This window comes from Gastrolobium bilobum, unplaced genomic scaffold (genome assembly GCF_033153095.1).
Source record: "Gastrolobium bilobum isolate Gb01-03AN ecotype WA unplaced genomic scaffold, APGP_CSIRO_Gbil_v1 utg32182, whole genome shotgun sequence".
In the NCBI taxonomy this organism is placed as follows: domain Eukaryota; kingdom Viridiplantae; phylum Streptophyta; class Magnoliopsida; order Fabales; family Fabaceae; genus Gastrolobium; species Gastrolobium bilobum.
In genome coordinates this window covers 46,911-68,815 of record NW_026900032.1, presented here as the reverse complement: position 1 = coordinate 68,815, position 21,905 = coordinate 46,911, and the positions used below count along the sequence as shown (strand labels likewise).

Genomic DNA, 21,905 nt, shown 5'->3' with positions numbered 1-21,905 from the left:
AGGGGTCTTTGGCTCGGCTCGTGAAGGCCTGAGCTTACATGCCTAATATTGGTTGTTGGAACCAGGCTTGGACTTTTATAAAAGCTCGTTTAGTAAAAAGGCCTCAGACTCAAATTCAAAAGCTCGGCTTTGGAGCCTCTCAAGCTGGCCTAATATATTAATTTTTATTTTTATTTATATTTTTTATACTATTTGTAATATCCCTCTCTCTCCTCTCAATCCATTTCACCCCTATTTTATTAGTTAAACAGACTTTTTGAATGATTTTGTTCTATATTATGCTGTTTGGATATACATTGAATTTATGAATATTTATGGAATTACTAGTGTTGTTGATTGTATATTCTGTTTGGATAAATTTTTGTTGTCTTATTTTTTTAACAGATTAAATCAGGCTTTTATTTTTTGTAAATAAGGCAGGCCACACGCCGATAATAATATTCATAACAAGTAACAGGCTTGGTAAGGCCGACACATTTAAACACAGACTTAGCCTTTTAAGACCAAAGCTCAGCTCGGCTCGGCCCGTTAACACTCCTAGTTGTTCTGATACCGACTTGGATTAATTGAGTTCCTCACAGTTTTCTGGACATCCCCTAGTTATAACAAAAGCAAAATTATAATATGTTTGTGTATTCCTATTTCCCGAGTGTATTATTTTCTTAATATTAAGATGAGGAAGGACATTGTAATAATCAAGTTGTGTTATTATCATGTTACTACTAACCAATCTCACCGTTAGATCGATTATGTTGATATAACGGTTATATTTATTTTCATCTTTGTATGGTCATGATTTCTCAAATTTAATATTTTATATTTATTTTCACCTTTGTATGATTATGATTTTTCATATTTAATGCTTTCACTTTAAATATGAGAAATCATAATCATACAAAGATGAAAATAAATATAACCGTTGGATCAACATAATCGATCTAATAGTGAAATTGATTGATAATAATATAGTAGTAACATAACTTGGTTGTCGTGGCGCTGTTGGATGCTTCTGATCAATAGAACAGCAAGAGGAGGAAAAAAAAGCTTATGATGAGCATCTATTTGAGTCGATCATTTCCAAGATCTAATTCAAGTTTATTCTTATGTAGTGGAAAGGCCTTACAATCTGAAGTTTTACGCTTAGGGGAAGAAATGTTCTTGGTGGATGCAGGACCTGGGACCCCCAGAATTTGTATGCAAGATGAGCCTACAGGAGTGCCAATCAACCATTGATTTTCTACATCTAACGGTTAAGATTTATTAGGTCTCACTCATTAATTAATTTTTAATTTTCAATAAATCTCAACCGTTCGATGCACAGAAATCAACGGTTATGATTTGGTTTGTTACAATATTATTGTTATAGTTAAAATAGCTCACTTAACATGATGTCCTTAACTATTTATCTATTCAAAAGGAACAATAATTTATTGTACTTACAATAACAAAAGGTTTTTTTAAACCCTGAATAGGAGACACATTAAACTCTCCAACACCAAACTCTAGCCGCCGTCAGTGGCGGTGTCTTGTTCATGCTTGGATACACCTGCGGCGAATCGTCGGTGGCGGTGACTCTGAATCCAGGTCAGTATTCTTCTTCTTTAGAACCTTAAATTCTCTCTCCTAAATTCCTTTGAACTAATCCAAATCCGGTATTTGAAGAAAACACGCTCTGACAAATACTAAAGGGCACTCGCTCGTCTTTTTCCCCCTGTTAGGGTTTATTGGTAAATATGCATAGTTCCTCTTCCATTTTTGTGCTTGACTTGGTTTTCCTGAGACTGAACACACGCCTCTTTGGTTATTGAGTGTTGATGAGTCGCATGTTTCATATAAACTTCTTCATATGTGATTGACGATTGCCGTTGTGCTTGAACCTGAATGTTAAGGCTTTAAAGTCAAGTTTACTGGAAGAATATACTATTCTAGAGTTATGTGAGAGGCCTGGCATTTTGGTTACTGTTAGAGATATAATAAAACTGTACTTGTGCCTTAACAGTTCACCCTAACTGTTTAAGCTCTTGGGAGAGGCGGAGAGCTGATTTATGACTACAAGTTGTTTGATATAGTCCATTCATTGGTATATGGTCAATTGCTTACAAGTTGTTTGATATAATTCCTGAATGGAAAGACTCTTTGATGGCTACTTGATAAAGGGTGATTGGTTTTGAGATTGTTTTTTATTTATGTTCTTTTATGGTTGTCAAAGTGTGCCAAACAGGCAAATACGATAATGTTAAAATTTTACTTTAGAGCTTATGCTGATTTCTAGCCTACTTGCTCTTTTTCTTTTTGGCTGAGGTCCATTTTTTTTTTAATAAGGATTCATAAATCATCTACGGGAACTCCTCTTTGAGTATCTTGTACCAATTTGCTGCTTGCTGAATTTTTTTTTTCTTTTGAGAAATTATGGCATGAAGTCTTGGATTTTTTGATATGTCAACATGTATGTCATGGAAGCTATTGTAAAATTGCTCTTAAATTTGGGAATTCCTTTGTTTAAGTTACTAGTATGTTTCTTTCATGTATTTGAGCTGTGCTAGAGTTGATTTGGTTAGGTGGTTATATGTATAAAGTCACATGCTGAACCTCATTTTCGAATTATGTTTGTTTTGGCAGCAGTCATGGTTCTATGCATATTTTTCAGATTTTATCTGAATTAATATATTTTTATATTTTAGATTTTTTAATCATTTTTTTTTTTAAATTTAAAAATGCTACTGCAGTTGAATGAAAGAACCACTAGTCATTATAAAGCATGAAAGAAGACGACTACATGGGATGTCAATCTATCCTTTCATGTCACTTTTTAACATTATCATATCATATGAAAAATCTTATTCATTCATCAATAAATCAACGGTCTGCAATTAAGATGACCATTAAAATTGTGATTGATAACACAATGAATGATTGTTATTTTTCACATGAGAGACAATGAGGATCCAAGGAATAGACCCTCTAATGTGACATGAGGTCATAAAAGAATCTCAACCATCCTCAATACTCATCCTTTTCTCACCCTTAATCTTAATGTATATGGAACTAAAAATAAATGCTTATTAAGCCTATTAGTGCAAAACCGTGTAGAGATATTAGTGAGTTGTTGTCCACATTAGTGTTGGTGTAGGGTTTTGCATTTAGCTTCATCTTTCTACACTCACTTCACGCTTCAAACTAGCGCCTCTAATTCTGAGCTCTTAATAGTGCATTTTCAGTTACCACTGATACTTCATTATGTCACCCAAATATTTTCACCCTATCTAACGACATGATACAATACATCACTGTATGATATTTCACTTGTTTCAGTTAAATTTGTTCGTGGGATGGCTTATTCTCGCGGGCGTGATTTCTCGTTCTGTCATTTGTGCGGGACAATGCTCACAGTCCCTTCAATTGAGTACGCAGAGTGCCCCTTGTGCAAAACTAGGCGAAACATAAAAGGTAAAAACCCTTAATTTTGTTTTTTGGTTTTTTGCTCCTATTGTTTGCTTTTGAAATAATTTACCTAAATTTCTAGTTGGTGACAAATAGGCTACACAGTATAAATGAAAAAGAAAATTGGGTGTGCAGGGATGTGTTTGGTAAAATGTCTCTGCTTTTTATTGCTTTTGATTTTACAAGATGCCTGCTATGGTGTTTTTATGTTAATAATAAAAATATGACGTAATATTTATATATTTATTTTGATATTTTGCTAGTATTCCATTGGTGTAGTGGTGTAAGTAACAGCATTGTGTTGCTTTCTGTGTCCTATGTGAGGCTCTCAAAATAAAGATACATTACATGAAGGTTAATTCATGATTCATCCATCAGACTTTGGAAGACATGGAGTGGAATTTGCAGAACCAACTTCTAGAGTGATGGGTGCGAGAATGTGTCTGTTACTGTGCTTGCATATTTATTGTAATTTTTATTGTGTATGGGTTTATTGAGCTCTAGTGAACTTGTACCTTTTGTAATTAGAAATGCTATAAATATAACTTTCTTCTGTTGATGTTTTATGCATCCTAACTGAATGTCCTTATTTTTAGATATTAAGGGAAAGGAAATAAGTTACACGATTTCTGCTGAGGTATGCTTCAGATTAGCAACAGGTCATATTTTTATTGATTTGTTTAAATATATTATTTCTATAGCGTAAAATATGATGCATTATATGGAAGTGTTCCTCCCCTTGGGCTTATAGCTCTTATGGTTGGTAGAGTGGAGGTTTGGGTAGAGGGTGTATATGTTCAACGTCCAGCGTATTTAAAGAAAATTGAATATGTCCACATCCAATATGACTTTGACACATATGAATCACAAATCCATGATAAACTGATAGGTTTATTTTTTTATATATATCTTTTTAGTTTTTTGGTATATGCAAGTAAATGAAAGGTTTAGATACCTTGATTTACTCCGAGTCTGGGTGGGAATTGGTAAGAATACCGCTGCTTCAGGAGTATAAAATATTTTATAATGATAGGTTTATTTTTTTATATATATCTTTTAAATTTTTTGGGTATATGCAAGTAAATGAAGGGTTTAGATACCTTGATTTAATCTCAGTCTGGTTGGGAATTGGTGAGAAGACCATCACTGCAAGAGTATAAAATATTTTAGCCTTTTTGAAATCTGGACCTAGGATTTGATGTCAATATAGCAAAATTTGTAATGTCATCCTAAGCATGAACATATTCACTTTATATAGAGTATTGGCAGATATTCCTTATGTATGCTTGTGGTTGGCAGGATATCAGAAGAGAGCTTGGAATCAATATAATTGATGAACAGAAAGTGCAATTGTCTAAGGTAATAATGCATCCTGAAATAACTATTAATGGCATGATATTTAAGCAGATATTTGCATGTTTTAATGTTATTGTTTCTTGACAGGTTAACAAAAAATGTGAAAAATGTGGCCATGATGAAGCTAACTATTATACTAGACAGGTATTATTAGACTTTGTACTGAAGATTCACCAATTTAATTCTCATTTAGTTGTCCAAATTTATGGATTTGAATCTCTAATTTCAGATGAGATCAGCCGATGAAGGGCAAACTACTTTCTACACATGCACCCGCTGTGCTCATCAGTTTCAAGAGAATTAAGCTGGTACCGTGTATGAATGGATTCCCTGCACTTAGTTTTTTTTTTCCTTTGCTGATACCTGCCCCATATTTTCTACCAAACCTTGATAGCGAGAGAGAGCATTGTCTGTGCAAGTGCAAGTTGTGGAGTTGAAGTTTGGTTTCTTTATAGTTTGTATAATGAAAGATGTCTCGAAGATTCAAAATTTCTAGAATACTGAGCACTGAAAGAAACATAGAAAAAATGGTTTTTTTAAAATCTACAGTACATCTGCTAGCGGGCCTATTAGTTGCTTGATGTACAGACACTAACTTTTAATTCCCCCCCCTCCTCCCCTCTCAAATTTCAATTAATTTTCCTGCATTACTCAAGTATGGCAGTCTGGTGTTAGTAAACCAGTAGTGTGCTCATTTATCTACAAGTTTGTGTGTTGATGTTAATTCCCTTAAATTCATATTAATGTTGTGCTTGTTTTATTTTCTCTATCTGATGTCGTTCTACCTGAGTTTGTGTATGTTTGTTTTGTTATTTATGTCGTTCTTAGAAGATTTTCGTAATTAGTCTCAAATTTGATCTTAATTTGGAATCTCTTAAATTTGAGTACTTTAGGCTCAGGTATGGTTGATCAAAGTTTGAATCCGAAAACAGCTTGTTTGTTTATTCCTTTCTTAAACCCAGCTATATGAAACACTGGCTTGTGTCGATTGTCCTTTAAGGTATTGATAACACAAACCCTATTATATCAGTTATCCTAGACTAAAATATGAATCATATATTTTTACCTAATCAGTAAGCTATATGAGTACTTGTCTCCCCTTTTTTATTTATCCTGTTCTTCTGCTCAACTCTGTGAATTTTACCCCTAATTGGCAGTAGATATATATTAAAAAGAGTGTTTCTAATAACTTTTGTTCCTAAAAGAAGGGTTCAGCAAATTGACGGGGATTTTGTTTATAAGATGAGGATTTCTTTTTTCGCGTAGGGTTGAGAAGTGTGAACTTGCCCCTTTTTTTCTTTGGCTTGGGACATTGGGTGCAACTCTCTTCTCTTTTATTCTAAACATTATTCTGGATGCAGAATAAATTTTGTTCTTATTGGAAATTGATGTGCCTGGAATGGATTACTTATCAAGATTCCTTTTTATTTGTGTTTACTGTCTGTGTCTCTGTATTTTTGTGAAGATTGTAGCTGTGCGGATGATTGGATAATGGTACTGTACGATGTTGAATTAGAATGTAGTTGCAATGCAGTGTCAATTTTGTTTTTAATTGTCTGGCCGGTTTTTCTGCATATCGAAAACAGAATGCCAGAGGCGCCAAAAACACACTGGTAGGTAATTAACGGGGTGTTTCAGTAATTTTGTTTTTTATTATATTAAATAGGGAAAATTTCATTTTCACTCATTGTGATTTTGTGATTTATCATTTGATCACCCGTGGTTTTAAACTTATCACTTAGACTCATTATGCTTAAATAATTTATCATTTAACCCCTCTTGGTTTCATATTTTCACTTAGACTTCTTGTGGTTAAAAATATTTTCACTTAGATCTCTTGTTGTTTAAAAATAAAAATTTTAAAAAAGAAATTTTCTCTCTTTTTTATTTTATATCCTCGCCTAAAGCATTTAAGGTTTAAAAAATAAAAATAAATTCTAAAAAAATTCACTTATTTTTATCAAGAAAATAAATTCAAATCAAATATTTTTATTTTATCTATTTAAAGAAAGTAAATATCTTATTTTGATAGTACATATTTAATTTATCATAAATAATATTTTTTTTAATTTCATCTTAAATAATAGTTTTAATTTCAAATATATTTTTAAAATAAAAAAATTAAGATAATTTCTAAATTAATTTCAAAATAAATAACTTAAAATATTTTCCAAACCCTAAATGCATTACATGAGGATATAAAATAAAAAAGAGAGAAAATTTATTTTAAATATATTTTTAAAATGTTTATTTTTTAAACCACAAGGGGTTTAAGTGAAATTTTTTGTAATCACAAGGGGTCTAAGTAAAAATTTGAAACCATAGGGGGTTAAATGATAAATTATTTCAGCACATTGGGTCTAAGTGATAAATTTAAAACCACGGGGGTCAAATGATAAATCACAAAATCACAATGGGTGAAAATAAAGTTTTCCCTATTAATTTTATTAAAACATCACTCATTAATTCGCTTGACCTTCGAAATCACATAGTTTTAAGGTTGGATGATATAAGAGGAGAAGCGATAAAACTTATTTAAATATAGGGGACAGTTATACTTACCACTAGGAGTGAAAGTGGGCTGGGCTGGGCCAAGCTTTACCCCGAAAACCCAAGCCTACGCCAAAAAATTTTAAATTGGCCTGACCCAAGCATAGTACGAGTCTAATTGTTAGCCTAATTTGGCCCGTTTATAAAAAAAACAAATGGCTTGGCCTAACCCATTAGCCTGTTAATTTTTAACTTTCAAGCAAAATCATGAATCAACTTTACAAAACACTCAAATTCTGTTGCTAAACCAAAAATCACAATTTCAACGTCCAAACAGAATCATGAATCACAACAAAACTCATACAATTCGCATTTAAGTCATTTTCAAAAGCAAAATGCTCAAACTAAATAATATATATTTCATCAGGTCCAACAAACAAATCAATATTATGTAAATTAAAATAACTACATGAATCCAACAAACACATCATGATGCTTGTAGTAAGTATAACTTCTCCCAAAAACCTTCAATATATTCATATACACAATCTAACATGTTGAGATGTTGGTTCCTCCTATATTAGAAATAAAGTCAGATTTCTATTAAAATATAATCGAATATAATTAAGTTATAAATAATTACAATTGATTAAATTTATATCTATTATTTTTTCTTCAAGGCATATTTACTCTATTTTATTTTATTTAAAATAAATAGTACAATATAGGCTGGCCTGTAGGCTTATAGGCCAGACCTTGTGAAAGTGGGCCTACGGCCTTTTTATTAAACAAGCTTTTTCAAGGTCTAAGTCCGGTCTATTTTACGAAATATACTAGGTCAGGTCTGGCCTGACGTAGGCCGAGCCGTAGGCCCCTGTAGGTCGGCCCGACCCAGTTTCACCCCTACTTACCACCAGGTAAGTTTACTACCCTTACAATCAACTTTATCACAATTAGATTAGAATTAAATCTAACGGTTCATAATTATCCCCTTATAATACTAATTTTTACTTTCCCATCCCCTCCCTCTCTCTTTCTAGATTTCCGATCTGCATATCTCTCTCTAGGTTTGGGGAAGCTCAAGTGTCTGATTGATATGTTGATGGTGTTACTGAAAAATTGCAGATAAATATAAAAAAAAAAAAAAAATTGGATTACTAAAATTACTCAAATGTCTGACTTTAATGATCCTGTTATTAGTGTTTGATAGGAAAACATTAGTTTGAAACTTAATGTTACGTCATTGCAATCTTTCGTCGTATGACAAATTGATTCAAATTTGGGTTGCCTCTTTGGTTTCCGAAAACTTTTAGCTGGGAAATTATGAACGACATAATTTTTTTGCATGTTTTAAGCACACATATTCATCAAGTAGCCAGGGGAAAGCAAAGAAATTGTTTCAAAAGAATTGTGATTTCTCAAACCTATACAGTGATAATGGAAAGAATTAATTCATGTGTCCGATTATTCGCTTTGATGAGATATTTTTGCTGAAACTGAAGATCCAAGCGTTGTAACGATGAAGAGAGTATGAGAGAGGTGATTGCCGAATCTATAGAGAGATGTGCAGATCGCAAACCTAGAGAGAGAACAAGAGAGGGGGAGAGGATGAAAGAGTAAAAATTTGGATTATAAGGGATAATTATGAACCGTTAGATTTAATTCTAATTTAACGGTAATGAGATTGATTGTAAGGGTGGTAAGCTTACCTGGTGGTAACTATAACCGTCCCCTTAAATATAAAGCAAAACATTAAATTACAATAGCTTTCAGCAGTCAAGTAACACGTTCTCTTTCCAAGAAATTCTTAGGTGTATTTGTAGGGGAAATTCAACACGAGTTTCTAATTGAAATAATATTTATCAAATTTCCCTTCAACCAGTTAAATATAATATTCAACCGATGAGCATTTTGTAACATGAAAATGGCAAAAAAATAATTTTTTTTCTCTTGTTTTGAGGGTTGTGAAATATTTCAAACTAGTATAAGATCATCCAAGATTAATTAAAAATAGGGAATAACATTTTTGCGCAGAAAAAAATTCTGCCACAGAGAGTAAATCAAGGAAAGAGAAATTCATAAGGAGAGAAAAACCGATTAAAAGATGGACCCACTCTTGATTTACTCTCTGTGGTAGATTTTTTTTTCTACCACAGATGCAGAAATGTTATTCCCTTCAAAATAATACTACTCACATATTTACTGTTAGGATTGTAACCCGAAGAAGAAAAGAGAATTAAGAAGAAATCAAGGAAACTTGAGATTATTCATTACTGACTTGCTTTGACATCGGGTTTCTTATTTATACTATATATGCATTCCCTATTACTTACATTTAAACCAACTGCATTACTAATAACCTTTTTAATGATACAAGTAACATATTAACAATATGTTATGGACTGGATCCATATTTCAACAACTTATCCAATAAAGGATAAGGCTTATCCAAATAATATCCCAAATAACAAAGGATTAAGGAATCACACTTCTATTAGGACTCTAAACCTACAGGTAACACTTTCTATAAATAAAGGGTTGAAGCCTCCCAGGTACACACTTTTGAACCTAATTACTATTACTGCCAACACTGAGCACACACCCACAACTCGGCTATAAGCCTATTGATTGTGCGCAGTTATTGGTACATTAGTCTTGTGCCAATTGGATCTCTCTCACAAATATCTCTTAGTGCATACCTTTACGATAATATTCACGGTATACCTAGGATCAAACATTGGCACAGTCTGTGGAAAACCGTAAATTTCAATTCCCACTCCACGATGACAAACACGCGTGGAACAACAGGCAATACTCAACCCCTGCCACAACATCAGTCTGCGATTGACCACCTCCAGGATCTCGGCAATCCAATACTGGTGGAGGTTGCCCAAATCGAGTTGCGTAATGTTGAAAGACCTAGGCCCATCAAGAACAAGGGCGGCTGGATCAAACCAGATATTGTGCCTTCCATGATGGTGATGGTCATACTACGGGTGAATGTTGGGACCTCTGAGACGTTATTGAAAAGCACATTAGAGAGGGGAAGTTGAAGCAATACTTCATCTGCACTCAAGGAAAGAAAAATAACAAGCGCAAACAGCAAAGTCGTAGCAAGAAAGGGAAGACAGGAGCACCAGAGATAAAGATCACATTGGCAAAAGCAAAAGGTCGAGACTAAAGCTGACAAATATCAAAATGCCGAGTACGAATGCAACGTAATAAGTGGAGCACTCGAAGGCGGCGGTGATACTGCTAGTGCCAGGAGGAAATACCTCAAAGAGGTTATGTCAATATGAGATAGACCTGTTTTCAAGGAAAAATGGGGGAAGTCTAACCCCCCAAGGTTATTCTTTACTAAGGAAGACTTGGAGAAGGTTGTCCCTGGCCACACTGACGACCTGGTAATCACTGGGATGCTGGTTAACTGCGGAGTTAGAAGAATGTTTGTAGACCCAGGAAGTTCAGTTCACATTATCTTTTAAAATGCCTTCCAAAAGATGAATTTGGACAAATAAGATTTAAATCCATGCATAACCGAGTTAGTAGGATTTAACGGAGAGCATTCCCCCCAAAGGGTACATTGATTTAAAACTCACATTGGGAACAAAGAAAGCATTCCGAGCTGGTAGAGTCTGCTTTATTGTGGTAGATCCAACCTCGTCTTATAATGTAATAATAGGCCAACCTACAATTCTTATACGGGGCATGATTGTCTCCACAAAGCATCAAGCTTTGAAAATGGTGGGGGTTTAAGAATGAGGTCGTCACTATTAGAAGAGATCAAAAAGAAGCTAGAGAGTGTTATTATGAAACGCTCAAGGTATCTCAGGGAGGCCTATCCTCCCCCCAAGGATCAGAGAAGAAGAGAGAGTCTCAGCCAAACCAGAGTCTGTATATCCTTGCGGCAACCAAATTAATATGGTCGAACTGGATATGAGGGAGGAGTTGCAAACTCCGAGACCAAAACCTCAAAGAGAGTTAGAAGTCGTCAAAATGGGAGAAGACGACAAACGTCATACCAAGGTCGGCAAGAACCTGAAAGCCGAAACAAGAAAACAACTCGTCTCATTCTTGAAGGAAATTGTGTTTGCCTGGAAGGCATCCGAGATACCATAGATAGATCCCATCTTTTGCTGCCACAGGCTTTCCATGTATCTTGGATCTAAACAAATATCACAGAAGAAAAGAAATATAGGTCCTGACCGACGTTAAGCCTTGAGTGAGCATGTGGACGAGTTGTTGGATGCCGATTTCATTAGAGAAAATACAATACACCACATGGCCTTCAATATCATAATGGTCAAGAAGCCCAGTGGGAAGTGAAGAATATGCATTGACTACAGCGACCTCAATAAGGTCCGCCTAAAGGATTCATATCCTTTGCCCAATATAGATCAGCTAGTTGATAACTCTTCAGGTTTTCAACTACTGCCTTTTATGGATGCTTATTCCGGGTATAACCAAATTTCACTACACCCTAAGGATCATGAGAAGACTGCCTTCATCTATGAGAATGGGAAATTTTGTTACAATGTCATGCCTTTTGGTTTCAAAAATGTCGGGGCAACATACCAGAGAATAATGAGTCGAGTCTTCCAAAATCAAATTGGAAGTTTATATTGACGAAATGATCGTAAAATCAATCCGAGCTGAAGATCATATAGTCTACTTGAAAGAAACATTTGAACAACTAAGATCTCGGGGCATTAGATTGGACCAGGCCAAATGTGCGTTTGGGGTACCAGCAGGTATGTTTATGGGCTTCATGCTTACAAACAGGGGAATCAAAGTTAACCCCGACAAGTGTAGAGCTGTCCTGGAAATAAAGGAGCCCATAATAAAAGGTAAATTCAACAGCTGACGGGTTGGCTAGCCGCCCTAACAAGATTTTTGCCGAGGTCAGCAAAAAAATCTCTCCCTTTCTTCAAACTTCTGAAAAAGGAGGCCAGATTTGGATGGGGAGAAGAGTGTAAAAGGGCGTTCAAATAGATAAAGAAATGTCTCACAACCCTGCCAGTACTATCAAAGCTTGAACCCAGACAGACATTAATCTTGTACCTCTCAGTGGGTGAAGAGGCGGTCAACACTGCCTTTTAAGAGAGACAGCCAAGAGGCAACAACCTATATACTTCGTAGGGAGGACTTTGCAAAGACCTGAGCTAAGATACCAAAAGTTGGAAAATGTGGCATTCACTTTGCTTACTACAGCGAGAAGGCTCCGCCCTTACTTCCAAGGGCATCCTGTGGTTGTTAGAACGAACCAGCCCATAAGACAAATATTACATAAGACAGATCTAGCAGGAAGGAAGATAAATTGGGCAGTAGAGCTCTCAGAGTTCGATATTTCCTACGAACCTTGGTACTCAATTAAGTCACAAGCTCTGGCCGACTTTGCGCTCGAACTGACCTCTACCAAGGGGAAGTCGGAAGAAACAAACGACTTATGTTGACGGATCGTCAAACATGAAGGGAGCGAAACTAGGGTTATAGTTGAAAGCCCAGATAGAGTATCCATAGAGCATTTGTCACACCTCGAGTTCCCTACCTCAAATAACCATGCTAATATGGAGCTTACATTGCCGGAATACTGCAGGAAAAGGAGAATGGGGCTAAGAGAATAAAGATACTTAGCAACTCCCAACTCATAACCTCGTAAGTGGAGGGAAAATACCAAGCAAAGGGCCCCCTTATTATGAAATACCTTAGAAGGGTAAAGAAACTGTTGGCCGCATTTGAAGAGGCCATAATTCACTACATACCAAGGAACGAGAACAGTAGGGCAGATGTACTATCCAAGCTTGCTAGCACTAAGAGCCCGGGAAATCACAGGGCCATGATTCAACAGAGCATCCCGGAGCCAACATACATCATGCTGATTACCAGCAGCGAAGATTGGAGGAGGCTCATAGTGGCATACCTAGAAAAAGGAATTCTACCTAACGAGGCCTCCGAGGCCAAGAAGCTCGTGAGAAATTCGGTCTGTTACACTATACTTGAAGGGCAGCTATACAAGAAAGGGTTTTACACACCCATACTTAAGTGCCTGGATCTAAATGAGGGGCTCAGCCTCTATCCACTTTGTGAAGTAATCCACGGCAACTATCAACCAGTGGTGTTGTCCCTCGGCCGCGGTGAAAGGTTCTAAGAGGTATGATAGTTTGGAGCTTTTTCTGGGGGAGCGTGATGGACATGTGCATGTCTCTGACACCAATCGCATTTTTTAACGTACTTCTTAGCATCGGCCTCCATTATCAGCCAATAATATCCTGCTCGAAGTGCTTTCCGAGCTAGTGACTCACCCCTTATGGGGTGTCCATTAATGCCTTTGTGGATCTCGTCAGGATGTAATCTGTCTTATTTGGATCCAGGCACTTAAGCATGGGTGTGTAAAACCCTTTCTTGTATAGTTGCCCTTCAAGTATAGTGTAACAGACTGAATTTCTCACTAGCTTCTTGGCCTCAGAGGCCTCGTCAGGTAGAATTCCATTTTCTAGGTATGCCACTATGGGCCTCCTCCAATCTTTGCTGCTGGTAATTAGTATGATGCAAGTCGGATCCGGGATGCTCTGTTGAATCATGGTCCTGTGCTTTCCCGGGCTCTTAGTGCTAGCAAGCTTGGATAGTATATGTGAAGAAGAAAATGATAAGGCCCTATTGTAGAGCTTGACTTGCTTGATGAACAACATGAAAATGCCTGGTATAAAGATATAACGACAAAGCGTTTCACAACAACTTGGTACAATAAAAAGGTCAGACCTGGATCTTTCAGAATAAGCGACCTTGTATTAAGAAGGGCGGACGTCGGCAACAAGAATGCCAGACATGGCAAGCTCGCAGCAAATTGGGAAGACCCGTACCAGATTAAAGAAAACCTGAAAAGAGGGGGCTTATATCTTGGAAACGCTTTCAAAGAAACCCATCAAGAGGACTTGGAACGCGGACAAGCTGAAGGCTTATTATAACTAAGCTTAGTGTCTGATGTAAGAACCTGCATCGTTAATTAAGGAAATTAATAAGTTAATTATGAGTTTAATGAGATAATTCCATAATTGACCCTAATAATTATTATGAGGCTCTAATAATTATAGTAAGTGGGTAATAATGTTGAAAGTCGTTTTTCTGACGAAAAGTGCAGATACCGGTTCTGCTAGTCGGTATAAATGCGTACCGAAAAAGTATCCTGTAAAATTATAATAAGTGCATGATAATTACTAGAATAACATGTAGGACTTGTAAAACGAGTTTCAAGTTAAAATAATGAGAACTGGTGCCAGAAACTGGTACTGGCTATGAAAAGCGCATACTAGAAAGGTACTCCGAAAAATATAAGAAAAATATGATAATTCTTGTAAAATTGAGTAGGTTAAGAATTCCGAGTTTGGGATTAAAATGCTAAGCGTAGCAATTAAGTGGGCCTATATAAGCTTTTGGCACAATGCCCTAGGTCAGAATTACATTTGTGCTACGTGATTTTTCTGGTTCCTTTCAGCTGCCACCTTCCCTTCTCCACTCCATAGCTTCTCCTTCACTTATTTAACCAAAGTGATCACCTTTGGTCATGGTTCCTTCACCAAAATGGTTGAGTATTGTGAGGACAAGCCTTGTGTGAGTTAAAGATCCTAATTTGCTGAGTTTAACTTCTGGTTTTTGGGTGTTAATGGGCTGAGTTGGTGAGTGTTCTTTGGGAAAGCCATGGTTATGGCATTTGGTGCTTAAAAGAGCCATCTTTGAAGAGAAAGGTCCAACCTTGTGTTGTATTTTCGTGCTCTTGCAAAGTCAGAATCTTTGAGCCTTGTTGCAGAGCTCTAAGAGCTTTTTTTTTGCTGAGTTTGAACCTCTATTGGTATACCTTGAACTCTCCTTTGAATTTCCTTGATAATGGCTTGTTTTTGGTTATGAAATGAGTTAACTTTAATCATTCAAGCTTAAGGTTGTTAATCTAAGTCTAAAATGTGGTATTGAACTTCTGTTTTGGGTCAAAATCGGACCTTGGGTCATGGGGTGGCAATTTGGCTTCGGATTATGCAGAAAAAATATGCATAATGCTATTCTGCCCGCGTGGTAATCAATTACTTTTGATTGGTAATCGGTTACCATGTGTGGTAATCGATTACCATGCTGGTGGTAATCGATCATCATGTGCAGTAATCGATTACCAGCCCCTCGTAATCGATTACCACCTGTGAAAATGACCAGAAATCAGTTTGTTGTGCGTGGGACAGTTCCCATGTGGGCTTGATGGCCTAGGAAGTTGGTGTTACTGTTGGGAAACAGTGATACCTATAATTAAGGGACTTAGTGCTTGATAATTATGATCTAGAAAAGACGTAATTGAATAAGGAAATGTTGTCATAATGAAACGAACCTTTAAAGTATGGTTATTGATGATATTTCTCATATAAACAGATTGTGATTGTGCTGTTTGTGGGTCCTGAGCTTGTACGGACTTTTGGCTTGGATAGTTAGCTTGCAAGGTAAGCTTTCGTGTCCTCGGTTTAGCCATGTTGTGGTTCCACCATGTCCCATGGGGGTATGATTATATGCATGCTGTGTTACATGCTTTGAATACTTGAAATGCTGTTGAGTTTTATGTGTAATGGCTTTTAATATGCATGTGTTGTTCCATCTTGACGGTAAGCCTGAGTATGTGGCGTCATACAAGACGATGATCCGGGGTGGATGCAAGTGGCGTCTTGCACTATGTGTGGGTATTAGACGTATATAAATCCTGCATTTCTCTGGCCAGTAGAATAGAATTGACACACATGACATGATTATCTGCTGCATTGCACTATTTTAGAACTGATGATGATAAACTGCTTTTGAACTTATATTGCACATGTAAGTGAGCTTGGGGTGGAAGATCCTTGAGGACCCCTTGCCTTACTGAGACCTCTTGTTTAGAGATCTCACCCCACGTTTGGGGAATGCTTATTTCAGGTTCAGGTAGTATGGGGACTGATGTCTCTAGTGGCAGGAGGCCAGAGCTTAGTTGATGTTTTGTGCTGTTCATATTATGCTGGCATGACTGGATTGGATGCTGTTTATGTTTTCCGCCTTTATCTTTATGTTGCTGTTGAGTTGAGACTTATGTTGGCTTTGTTTCCTTATTTGGGGTTAGCATGGGAGTTGTCCATGCCACCATGTTGTTAGTACTTTTGAGTTGATTTGTATAAATTGCTAGTTGGTCCGGTCTACGTGTTGTAGCTCCGTGACTAGAGACATACTTATGTTATTTTAATTAATGAGGTAATTCAGTTAGCTGTTTTATTGCAATAGCATACAGGCGATGTTTTTTTAATTGATTAATAAGCAAGTTGGTAATGATAATGACTTCATAATTGAAAAGAAAAAGATATTCCGCATTTTTAATTAAGCGCATCTTAATACGATAATATGGTAACATTACTGGATATATACAAGGTGTTACATCTTACATCAAGGAACCAAAGGTGCCATCCAAAGTTAGGATTTTCATTTTCTAAGCAAATAAAATAGACTTCCGAGTTAAAGCTTGTTTACGAAGTCCATAGCTAGGATTTACATTTTTAAGCAAATAAGGCGAGTATGACCTCGATCGTTATACTTTCCATTTTTTAGGCACATGAAAGGGATAAAACTATAAATCCTTCATTATGACGCAACACTTTATGTAAAAGTTTATCATTATCAATGAAGGATGAATTTATCATTACTTTGTTATTCGCGTAAACGAATAGGTATCGATGAGAAGACCTTGACCATAACAGACCCAGTCTAATATCTCAAAACAAAGTGAAACCTCATCCAGATGATAGGTCAAATCATGAGATGATCAAATGATCAACTTGGCATTAAACCTAATCACTATAAAGGGGAAAAAAAGGCCCCGACAAAAAGAGTCGAATCCCGAAACAATGTAAACCTTGGAAAATACAATCGAGATGTTGACCAAAAATACTCCACAATAGAATATTAAAACTGAGTATCTAAATTAAAGACCGTAAAACCATGTAATGTACTTACAAACCCAAAAGGGGACAAAAAGTCCCCAAAAATAAAATACAAACAAAGTCTGCATACCGACCCTTCATTCGACATTTGGGGCTGGAACTCCTGCAGGAACAGATGGAACATCTTCATTAATGTCGGTTTCACCTTCCTCCGGAGGGGCGCTAGAATCTGGGGTCCAAGGAACAATGAAGTCGTCCTTCAATAGGAAACATCCATCCACTCAGTAATGATACCCAAATTCAAAACCCGAGCCTGCTCAATAGCATTCTCGAAGGACTGAACAACCGCATTCTCCACCATTGCCTGAGCTTCCTCGAAGTCGACCTGGGCTTTCTCCAGCTGAGCCTCCTTGTCAGCCAGGTTCTTTAAGGAGATCTCATTTTTGCTGTTAAAGACCTCTACAGAAAGGTTGGCCGCCTTAAAATCATTCTCGGCTTTGGACAACTAGTAACTACGATCTTGAACCCTGACTTCCAAGATGACTTTGACATGGAAAGCTCCCCCCTCAGTTTAGAAAGCTCATCCACCTTATTAGAAAGCGCTGAATTGGAAGCACTTGACAAGTCGAGCCTTTGATGGAGATTATGAAAAGATTGAATCAGGGAAGCCGTCTTCAATGACTTATCTTCCATCTAAGCTAGCATAGCTCGCATGTCAACAATAAGAGGTGAACCTCCCATCAATTGAGGAGGAGGTTTCAAGGCAGCCCACAGACAATCAGAAACTCTAGCTTTCCATAATTCCCTAGGCTCCAAAAACACAGCATGCCCAAAGGGGGCGTTTGGAGGAGGAGGGGGAGGTGAAGACGGAGTAATCTGGGGGCAGTGACGACATGAGAAATGATGACCTCGGCGAAAGAACTGCCACCCATAGGGTCAAGTCGTCGTTTCTTCTTTGTAGCCTCACTAACAGTGGCGACTTCAGCCGACTTTCCCTTCGATGAAAGAGAAATTTTTTTGTAGTTGTTCGGAGCCCGTCATATCAACTGCAAGAAAAATAAGAGATTATAAAATAGCTCCAAAAATAAAGAAAAATCAAGCTAAGGCAGCTTACGCCCCATGATGAACAAACTATGAATCATTGAGCGCCGCATGGGTATGTATAACCGCTAAGTAACTGGAAAGGACAGACAATCACGTTGATATGACGTCGTTTCAGGCCCAAGCACTAACCCGACCTCTTTCCTTCATAAATAACAATCATGCAAAGGTCATAAATAAAGCCGACTTATATTAAAGCTCGGCTTCACATGATCAATGGCAACATATAATTTATCCGAGCTTTAACATATGAACCTTTTAAGGTCTAACCACGGTCAAATTTGGAATAAAGACAATCCCAGCCACAGGGCTCGGTAGAATCATCAAATCTTCCGTCTAGACTCCAAAATAGCTGAGGTCATCACAAGGAAACTACACCCCAGCAGTCCGAGGTCTCGAACTGCAGGGCTAGGGGGAAACTCTTATGGACTAGATCCATATCTCAACAACTTATCCAATAAAGGATAAGGCTTATCCAAATAATATCCTAGATAACAAAGGATCAAAGAATCACACTCCTATTAGAACTCTTAACCTACAGGTAACCCCTTCTATAAATAAAAGGTTGAAGCCTCTCAGGTACACACTTTTGAACCTAATTACTATTGCTGCAAACACTGAGCACACACTCACAACTCTGCTATAAGCCCATTGATTGTGCGGAATGATTGGTACATTAGTCTTGAGCCAATAGGATATCTCTCTCATAAATATCTCTGAGCGCATACCTTTACGGTAATATTCACGGTCTACCTAGGATCAAACACAGTACATACACGTAACCGTAACATTATTTCCCCCTGCACAAAGGGACTTTGTCCTCAAGGTCCAAAGGAGTGAAGTTTTTTTTTTAGCCGTACCAATGTGGTGGAGGTAGCCAATGAAGCCATGTTTCAAAACACATCCCAATAGATTTCTCTAGCAATATCACACAATTGCTCCCTACCTCTTTATGATAGTCTTAAGAAATTTTGACCAACCAGAAGTAGCTATTTCTATAACCAAAATACCTGTGGGAGTTGCTATTTTACTCAATAATACAAGGTTTAACTTGGGTACCTCTTGAAATGCAAAATGGACATTCTCACAATCTTTGCTACAAACGATTGACCAATGGTCTGAGATCCAAATAAAAGATTGGAGTGATTGACGACATTCTTGAGAAGTGAATCATCCATGACCTTCTTCATTGACCAAGAAACAGATGTGCATATAGCACAAAAAACAAGGTCGTTCATAACCCCAAAAATTGGTTTTCCTAGTGAATCAAATGGTGGCAGAGTTGAAGCACCAATTTCCCTTCGAATATACTTCAATAATGCTCTTGGTTCAGGTGGTTCTAAGCGATGAACATTCAAGTAGGGGTGTGCAAAAAAACTGGCAGCCCTTGATCTGACCCATAAATACCTTTTTTTTTTAACTGGGTTAAATATTGAACCACTTATATTTGGGTCAGTTTTAGACTTGACTGTTTTAATAATTGACCCATTAACCCAAAACCTGACCTAGATCTATTTTGTGAAAAAAAAAGAAAACCAAAAATCACGGTAAGGCAATTTGGGGCTTATGTTCTCTCTTCTCCCGATAAAAATGAAAACAAGCTTGTTGAGGTGTTGGAATACGAGCCAAGATAACTTGTGTGTTCTAAATTTTAGTAGTACTATCACAGATACGGTAGAGAGGGAAATTAGATCATATTATATGAGTGATTGGAGATCAATGTGAAAATATATATGTGATTCCGTGACTTTGAATTCGGAAGGGATTACAAATTCACAGGCTTTGATTTTGATACAACATGTGATATGATAATAGTTGTTCTGTCTACCTGAAGATTTTATGTGCTATAAGCCTCCAAGATTCTATGGGGTAGTCAAGAAATGAGATAGATTGCAGACACCAGTGTTGATTAAATAAGAGTTAGTCATATTATATAAATTGTTCGTAAATATCTGTTAATTTTAATTTTTTACATTGAGTAAATGGAATCCTTACGTTGATATTTTATGGGATAATTTTATGTTTGGATTGTTTTTTTTAATTTATCATCAATTTGGAGCTTTTTGGTGATCCAATAAAATCATGATAATTGCTAATTGCAAATATCAATCACGAGTTAGGATGAGCTACCCATGCCACTAATTAGTGCCATGGAATAGTAATATTAGCATTTTTTTGAAGAATAGGTATTTATTCAACAAATATCAAATTTATTATATAATTTATATATTTTAAAACAAATAAATAATTAAATTACTTGAGTTTAAAAAATCAATAACTATAAAAAAATCAAATAAAAAACAAGTTTTGAAACCAAGTCAAAATTGGATCAGTCGGATTTGACCCGATTTTGAAATCAAGTCACACCACTTCAAAAACAAAGTCAAGTCAGATTTGATCCAGTTCTGAACCAGTTCAAAAAAAAAAATTCAAACCGAGTTAGACCTGACTTGGATCAAATTAAATTGGGTCGGGTCGAAATACTTGACCTATAAATCAAGTTGGGTCAAGTCGGTACAAAAACCCGACCCGACCTGACCTGATTCATGCACAACCCTACATTCAAGGATGATGAAATGTCGGTAGCCTGATGTCTAGATTGTTGATGCAAAGGCTCCCTTGTGCGTCCATCCATGGCTAACACAGTGGTGTGAAGATGCTGCATTTGAGCCACAAGAAGAGAAATCTGGTTTGGGTAAACATCGAATTTGGTTTCCAAGTGTCGCATTTGAGTTTGTGTGTCATCCAACTTTTAACACGTAACTGAAATGATTTAAATTTTTCTATAAGATCTTAAAGACTCATCTTGAAGATGGTGGCTTGTTCAAAATGAAAGCACGCACCACTTTTACTGTTGTAATCGGGAGAACTGAAGACAATTAAGAAATTAAGGGACTCTGGAAATGGATCATCTTATCTGTCAAAAAATATGATATGGTCATGTGAGAAGATCACAACCATACAAAGCTAAATCAACGGTTATGATTTCATAACTACCTATTTTATCATCTTTTCTCTCTCCTCCTTTTTTTACCATTGATCTACCTTTGTATGGTTATGATTCCCCACATGACATGGTCATGTGAATTTTCACATTAGAGAATCCGAATCCAGGGACTCTATACTGCTAACGTATATATATTCTTATGATTATTAAAGGGGAAAAATGTTTGTTATTTTATATGAGATAATTTTGTGTTATTTTTAATGAAATTATGTCGTTTTGATGTGTTTTTACATTTTCTTTCCTCTACTTTCTTTTTATTTCTAACTTTATAAAAAAGAAAAAGGGTAAAAGATTTCTTCAGTTAATAGAGATAAGTTATATCCAGTGAGCCCAAAACAATGTCGTTTTGGGGCGGAAATTAATGTATTTTTGTAATTATAATATATTGTAGGATTATATTAGTTTTTATCATTATAAATTTTTTATCTTATAACTCTAAAACGACATCATTTTGAGCTCACTGGAGAAAACTTTATCTCTGGTGACTGGAGATATATTTTTCTCAAAGAAAAAGGGTAAAGGATGTAGTTTAATTAAAAATGACACAAAGTTATTTCATTTAAAAACTCTTATTT

At 36.4% G+C, this 21,905-nt stretch overlaps 1 protein-coding gene across 1 annotated transcript; it reads left to right on the top strand.

Annotated features, from left to right (window-relative positions):
* Nucleotides 1–1,446: 1,446 nt before the first annotated feature.
* Nucleotides 1,447–5,543, top strand: LOC133294942 (uncharacterized). The gene is made up of 6 exons (XM_061493710.1): nt 1,447–1,584; nt 3,313–3,447; nt 4,038–4,078; nt 4,741–4,800; nt 4,885–4,941; nt 5,027–5,543. Exons 1-6 carry the CDS (start codon nt 1,533–1,535, stop codon nt 5,099–5,101), a joined length of 420 nt encoding a protein of 139 aa, XP_061349694.1. The 5' UTR covers nt 1,447–1,532; the 3' UTR covers nt 5,102–5,543.
* Nucleotides 5,544–21,905: the final 16,362 nt, after the last annotated feature.